This window comes from Bidens hawaiensis, unplaced genomic scaffold, assembly GCF_021521415.1.
Source record: "Bidens hawaiensis isolate Kalapana, Puna unplaced genomic scaffold, B.hawaiensis_p1.1 tig00028456_1, whole genome shotgun sequence".
NCBI lineage: Eukaryota > Viridiplantae > Streptophyta > Magnoliopsida > Asterales > Asteraceae > Bidens > Bidens hawaiensis.
Window position 1 is genome coordinate 69,567 of NW_027494638.1, and position 8,410 is coordinate 77,976.

An 8,410-nucleotide genomic window follows, 5' to 3' on the forward strand; every position below is an offset into this window, starting at 1 on the left:
GTTTCAATACACCTCTTCAACATCTTTTCAAGTTTCCCCAACAATGATCAAAAGAATTACCATAAACCGAAAAATCATCCATAAACACCTCCATGAACGCCTCTATCATAACCTGAACGATGGCCATCATACAACGCTGAAAAGTAGCCATAGCGTTACACAACCCAAACGGCATACGACGATACGCAAACATGCCATACGGACATGTAAAAGTAGTCTTATCTTGGTCTTCTGGTGCAATTAGAATATGAAAATAACCTGAAAAACCCTCAAGAAAACAATAAAATTGCTGACTTGCAAGACACTTCAACATTTTATCAATGAACGGCAACGGAAAATGGTCCTTTCGGGTAGCGTCGTTCAACCTCCGATAGTCAATACAAACACGCCAACCGGTAACCGTACGCGAAGGGATAAGTTCATTCTTCTCATTCATAATAACTTTCATATGCCCTTTATGGGAGAATCCAAAATCGGGTAGATAATTCCAGCATCCATCAACTTTAGAACCTCTTTCTTGACGACCTCTTGCATGTTTGGGTTAAGAAGCCTTTGGGGTGGTTGAATTATCGGTTTATACTCGTCTTCCATCAAAATCCGGTGGGTACAATAAGCGGGACTAATACCTTGAATATCCGAAAGTCTCCATGCAATCACCCCCTTATGCAACTTCAATACTTCTATCAACTTTGACTTTTCTTCCCCCGTCAACTTGGAAGAAACAATCAAGGGCAAATTCGAACCCTCTTCAAGATAAGCATACTCCAAATGTGACGGAAGAAATTTTAATTCCAATGGAGCGGGTTTTTCTACATCTTTCTCACAAATAACCTCACTAACCTCTATAATCTCCGCAAAACACGAAACATCATCCACTACATCTTCCTTCAACTCTTCGTCCACATCCATCCCAACAAGATTGGCTCCACATATGTAATCAAGACATGTGTAAAAACCGGAATAAAAGAGGTAAGAAAATAAACCGAATGGCATGGACCACTAAAATCATCATGATCACCCGGGTGCTTCATCGACTTAATAACATCATAAGTAACATTCTCATCACCAACCCTAAGCGTGATCCTCCCATCATACACATCAATAAGAGCCTTCGCCGTTCACAAATATAGGCTACCAAGAATAATGGGAACCCATTCATCGGCCACAAAACCCACCGGAGAAACAAATTTATCCAGTTTCACAAGCAAATTCTCAATAATACCTTGCGGATAGTTAACCGAACGATTCGTCAATGACAATGACATACAAGTCGGTGCAAGCTCTCCCAACTCCAACTTCTCATACAATGAAAATGGCATAAGATTAATACTAGCACCCAAATCCGCCAATGCTTGACTCATGATATCACTTTCAAACATACATGGAATCGTAAACACACCCGGATCCGACAACTTGTTCGGGACGCGATTTAACACTACTGCCGAACAATCCCCGCTAAGTGGAATAGATGAAACCTCTCCCAATTGATCATTTCTCTTGAGTAAATCTTCAACTGTCGGAATAATTGGTGTTTTACCTTGTGTCTTACCCGGAGCCTCCATATAGATCTCGTCATTAACCACTTCCACATCTTCAACTTCAACCCTTTCTTTAACTACCTCGGGACCCAAAACCTTTCCGCTACGAGTAGTAATGGCTTTCAATTAAGCCGTCGGATTCGGTTGAGTAGTACCAGATAACTGTCCATGAGGCCTTTCGTCGAGACGTCGAGGAATATCGCCCACAGACCTTTGAAGGCCAAGTAACGATGATTGTTGATTCTTGAAGAGTAGGTTGTGCTCAGCAAACTTTTTAGTGTAGCTTGATCTCTTTCCAGGATTTGCTTCATCATATCCTCTAAACATCCTATTCCACCACTCGAGACCTACACATTACTTTGAAAATTAGTACCATTATTATTATTATTATTATTATTATTATTATTATTATCAAAATACTGACCTTGTACTTGATTATAAGAATTTTGAAAGCCAGGTGGTGCTCCCGACGGACGCCAATTGGAAATATTCTGATTTGGGTTCTTGTTAGTGTTCCAATTCTGATTGATGTTTATGTAATTGTTAGGAAACCTATTTTGACTAGCAACAAAATCGACCTCTTGATTCATCAATGGGAACTCCAAAGTACCATGTCCACCCCTACAAAACTCACACTTATCCACCTTTTTCATAAGTTCCTTCACCTCTCAAGTTAAAGATTCCAAAGCAGCAACCATACTAGTATCCAGATTGATCTGGTGCACACCTCGAGAAGATGAGGGTGTACTAGAGACGGGAGTGGATTTACCATGATGTGGTCCTTTGGCGTATTCTGATTGAGAAAAGCTTTCAAACATCTCGTTATATTCGGTAACAATCTTTTTAGCCATCAGATTTCCTCCTGCAGCTGTGTCGAAATGAACTTGGGTATCATAATTCAGTCCATTGTATAACTTCTCCATGAGAGCCCATGGTGTGAGACCATTCTTTTAACAACGAGACAACCGATTCTGAAAGCGCTCCCAAGCATGTCTGATTTGTGAAAATGTATAATATAAATAAAGAACGAATCACAATTAAGCTTTAAATTTATAAAAACGAAAATCCTATAGAAACCACACAAAACCGGCAAGTGTACTGATCATAAATAGTATAGCATCAAGGAAGTTCGGATGTCGAACTCAAAGACACGTGAAAACGTTTATGATTAAGAAAACTCTAACCAAGACTTACCAAAATAATATTTATTTAATTTTTAAGATTTTATTTAACTACTTAAATTAATTTAACTAAACGAAAAAGTTTGACAAAACACTTTTAGAAAATTTTGATTTAAATTCAATATGTAAAAACGTCTACCTAGGAATGAATCATGTTAACAGAAATAACAAGACAACGGATTGAAAATATTCAAGACACCGGTTATAAAAGATGACACAACCAAAACTTGTTTAAGAAAGTCAAATTACCTCGCAGTCTCTCTAACAAACTTTAACTTATTTTAGTTGATTTTTAAAGAACAAACCGGAAAAACAATTATTAACGCGTTCAAATATCGACTCACCTCTCGGTCTCACCGACACACTATCCTAATGGAGACGAATACTACGCAACCAAGGATAGAGGAACAATTTAACTTAACCCAAATTAAACCAACTAATTGAACATAAACACTCAAACTTGACAAGACAAGAACCCGCTCTCGCGCGGTCTTAATTCTAACCAGTAAAAGTAATGAGACAATATTACTTCTTCTCACCTCTCGGTCTCAAAGAAGGTGTATTTTAACTGATTTTAGATAATATATTACCCACTTATCCCTACGGTTGTACTTCCCGCAAATAAACCCAAAACACCAAGTAACGAGTTTAACAAGCAATCAATTAATCAAAACCGATTCAATTAACTAATGCAAGAGGATTATAAGTAATAACAAATAAAACACAGCCATCACACACAATATAATTCATGGTTTAGTTAAAATTTACATCAATAATTTAAGCCTTGAACATTAACAATCCATTAAACAAGTTAAAACTATTCAACAATCATCTATCCTAGGTAGAACAAACAAGTTTAGCCTAACATAGATTTTGGACAGCAGCAAACACTTAATAAAAACACCATAAACATCATCATAAACATTATAAAACTCATTCAAGATCCAAACTCAATCAATAACAAGTCAATCTATCAATCAATTGCAAAACAATGTAAAACAAAAGACCAAATCAAGATAGTTAGGGTTCTTGAACAATAATTAAAGTTTAAGACCAATTACTTAGGGTTTATGGCTGAGATTTATGATGTATAAGAAGCCTAGCTACTGTACCAAGATCCTCCTTGATGTCCTCCTTGATCTCCAGCCGTCACAGCCCCTCAGCCGCCTCCTTCTTCTCTTTTTTTCTTTCTTTTCTTTGGCTGCTGGTTGCGATCGGAAGTTGTAGTTGGAGTTAGGGTTTTTATTTTCGGGATTAGGAGCTCAATAATGGCTGATTATCCTTGTTATTAATTAAATATAATATTATAAAAGGCTTTTAAGAAGTGGGCTTGGGTCGGGCCTTGACTTGTAAGTTTGAAAGTTGCACAATTAGGCTCCTAAACTCTTCAATTTAACTCTTTTTTCCACCAAACTTCACAACCTACAAGTAAACAATTATATTTGTAAAATCAAGCATAAACAAACCATAAAACTTAATAATTACACTAAAAAGCAATTAAAACATGATAAAAATGATACGGAAAGTAAGTGTGTTTCACTACACATCAAACATCCCCACACTTAAACCTTTTTCGTCCCTGAAAAAGTCTAATGCAGTTGGATCAGAATCGGAAAATCAAAGTTAAATCAAACATATAGGTTATATTTTAAAGCTCAGAAAAACGCAAAAATGTAGGTTCCCGGACGGATCTTACACGGGATATCGCTATCTATGCAGGTGCGGAATCCCTGCGTAGGTAGTTACGAGCGTAGAATACGTAAGACAATCACACGCGATACAAACGAACACGTTATGTATTATAACCTGAAACACGTCTATTACAGACTCGATCTCTCGTCTATTGACTTACTGAAATACACGTTATAAACCAAAACTCTAACTTACCAACTCGTTTCACGTAAACCCGTAGGTTACTTAAATACACGACAACTTCGCCTCAGGCGAAGTTGTCTGTAACTTCGCTCGTTGAACAAGTTCGCCTAGGCGAACTTGTCAACAACTTCGCTTGTTCAACAAGTTCGCCTAAGCGAACTTGTTGATAACATCGCTTACATACATAAACATAAACTTAAACATAATTACATTACAGACACGATTACAAACGCTAGACTATGAACTACTGACATTTATGTACCAACAGACTCCCCCTTGGCAGTAGCTTCATATCTTGATCTTCAAAGCTTGAGTCTTGTAATCTTTCGTCTTCTCTCTTCATCTCTTCAAGCATGCACTCCCTGTCTAACACATACAGAAACCAACTTCTGGTACTTCTTAGCTTCCTCTTTCCAAGCAGGAATGTAGAAAATCTTCTTAGCGTGTAGTACCTGTAAGTCAGCTTGAGACAGATTGACTAAGTGCATAGGATCATACACTCTCATGATCTCTTGCTCATCTTCATCCTCCATGACCGCTTCAGCAGTTTCACAATCCACGTACCACCACTTCAAGTCTTTCAAGACGTTCTTGGGCATCACCTTCATCGGCACTTCTTTTAAATGACGGACTGGTATATACTTCATAACCATCCATGGTTTGCCGTCTGCCCGCATCCCTCTATCTTTGTCTTCTACTAACTTCCCTTTCTGAGGCTTCAGAAGTTCAAACTTTTTATCTTTAATGGCCTCCTTCCAAACAATTTTCCCAATTACTCTTGCCATGTTATCATCGCTTCTGTTTATCAGCCCCAGTCTTGCTAAGTCTTTCACCTCACACTCCGGTAAGGTATTCAGGGATCTTAACATCTTCTTGAAGTACTGAATGCCGTCGTAACGTTTGATCACAAATAACTTCAACTCTTCATCGTACAACCAGCATATGATTCCCTTCTTTGATTCTGCATATCCCTTTATATTATACGACTTTTTGAACATCGTTGGTACTGCTGGCTTCTTCGTCTTTACAAACCACTGAGCGCAGCCTTCCTTCCAGTTTGGCTGATCTTCCCACTCAGTGTTGTCAACTGCAGCATCTTCACATATAGTCGACTGTTCAACCACAGGGATCTCATGCTCTACATTTTCTTCAATAATCTCCCCTTCTTCTATCACATTCTCAACCACAATTTCTGCACCAATCATTTCGATCTCATCGATTGGCAGAACATCATCTTCATTCATCAACTCATCATCCTCTAACATATCATCTATCTCTTTCAACGCATCAATCATATCATCAACATCTTCAACATCATCATCACCAACCGCAACCACATCATCACCAGCTGCAGACTCCCCCTCAGCTGTGGAAGCCCCAAGAGCTATAGAAGTTCTTGGCAACTCACCACCTGCACCTTCCGGTGCATTGGGATCATCGTCTTGATCGTTTCGGCGCTTGGTCCTCAACTCATCTCCTCTACAGCTCATCTCCCCCTGAGATGCCAAGAACACCTTCAAGGCATCTATTACTTTCCCATGCTCAGCCAGGAGAGATGCCTGCAGTTGATTTGCTTCCACTAGGCTTTGTATAGTCTTTGACTGCTCAGCTACAATCCGCTCTAGTGAAGCTATTCGTTCCGAGTCTGAACGGGGCGTGTCCGCAGGTGGTACCGTACCCGATAACCCTGCAGTAGTGGTGACCGTAGACTCGATAAATCGTGCTACTACCACCGATGGAGTATGCGTTTGAGGTGGTAGAGACACAATTGCTGGAGTTGACGTCTGGACGGCCGTGATCGGTGAAATGCCAACCGACGATGTAGCTACTACGGGAACAACCGTAGCGCTTGTACTCGATACCTGCACAGAGGTAGGAACAAAGGACATACCAGATAGGGCAGGTGGAGCAAAACGTACCAACCGTGAAGTTTCTCCAGCTCCTACACCCATACCTGTCCTTTCCCTTTGTGAACGCTTTCTCACCAACTGCACAGCCTCTTCTTCATCATCTTCCTCGTCGTCGTCGTCAACAATTCGCTTTTGTTTACCAACCGTTCTCTCATGCGTAACCATCATCCTTCTAGCCTCTTCCATCACATCATCAAAATCTGCCTGTGGACCCGAGACTTGAATATTATCTTGAGGATCAACTCGGTCCATATCAAACATTCCGTGGCCTCCCAACATAGCATCAAGGTCAATCTCTGCAGCTGACACAGCAGCAGATACAGCAGGCGCAGCTGATACAGCCTGGGGTGCTGCCGCCTGTTGTGGTCTTGGATCTCTGAACTCGTCCCCTGCCGCAGGCACATACTCCGGGTTGATAAGGTACCCAAAGAGCGGAGTATGCCTGGGACGCAGCTCAGGCTTGCTTCGTGCGCTGGAAGTGCGACACTGTGCAAAGATACGTTTTGTCACACTTTCAACGTATCAAATAGGGCGTCGTTGAGGCAGCGTCGGAGCCACATGATTGAAAATCATCTGTAGGAATCGAGGATACATAGTAAACCGCTCACGCGCCACAGCCCTTCGTTGCCGATCGATCTCGTAAAAGATCATCTGGCTGAAAGAATATCTTTTATTATATGTCAACGCAGTCATAGCAGACTGCATTGTCGCACCCATTCCATCAGTGCCTGCCTTACGTCCTGACATACATACGATCATGACGTGCATAAGGAAGCGCCACTGATCTAAAAGAAATCCCTTCCTCCGTTGAGTGTCCCCTAAGAGACCAGAATACCCCACCCTGAGAAACGCCCCATCACGGAATGGCGCAACAAACTCCGTTGGGTCATCCCTCGTCTCTTCACCAAACTGCAACGCCACCCGTATTTGTTCAGAGTTAAACTGAACAACTTGACCGTTTACGGTGGCTCGCATAACCGGGGGCTCAACCCGGCAATCGTACTCTACCGTCTCCCAAAAGTCTTCAATATTCGGTAGGGAAATAGGCAGGGTAGTGGTTATAGCATGATATATTCTTGAGCGCAGGAGAAAAGTCATTATCTCCCTGTAGTCCTCCACACCCTTTGCATCTGGGTCAAGTGTAATGAACTGGTTATGAGCCGGGAAGAACTGACTGTGATCATCACCGTCATCACCTGCACCTCCTGCACCTCCAACAGCAGCCATTTCTGCACTAAACGAACCAAGTTAGATAAACGTTTAAGTTGTACACAAGTTCGCTTGATTACCAGCAGCGAAGTTGTGAACAAACCTGTATAGGCGAAGTTAAAGCTGAGGCGAAGTTGGGAACAACTTCGCTTCATCTTTAAGTTCGTCTAAATAATTTTAAGTAAAATGGTCTGGGCGAAGTTAATGATAACTTCGCCTTTTCACAACATCGCCTCAGGCGAAGATAAGGGTTAGGCGAAATTAAGCCTCAGGCGAAGTTGCGGATAACTTCGCCTCAGGCGAAATTAATCGTCAGGCGAAGTTGCTGATAACTTCGCTGAAACCCTAACTTCGCCTGAACTGAATCGGCGACTGTTAAGATTCTAACAGCCGGAATCCGATGTTTCGGCAAAGATTGACGATCCAGGAGACTCTAACATATGATAATACGGATGGTTAGATGAAAAGATCGTTCATGAACACGTAACACAAGTTTGTAAATCTCGGTTTTGAAAGGTCACCGGACCGAGGTCACGAAACCGTTCAAAACGACCTATGAAAAGCACCACTGTCTTTGGATATACGGTTAATTGATAACACACACCTTGAATCTAAGAATGAAACTGAGAAAAAGGATCGAAACGGAAACGAATCAAGTTCGCCGGAAAAGATATAAGTTCGCCGGAAATTTCGGATA

The 8,410-nt window shown here is 41.1% G+C and overlaps 1 protein-coding gene across 1 annotated transcript; it reads right to left on the reverse strand.

Moving 5' to 3' along the window:
* Positions 1-1,118: 1,118 nt before the first annotated feature.
* Positions 1,119-1,562, reverse strand: LOC143577023 (uncharacterized). Its single transcript, XM_077060973.1, has one exon. The coding sequence runs from the start codon at positions 1,560-1,562 to the stop codon at positions 1,119-1,121; it is 444 nt and encodes a 147-aa protein (XP_076917088.1).
* Between the last annotated feature and the right edge of the window lie 6,848 nt (positions 1,563-8,410).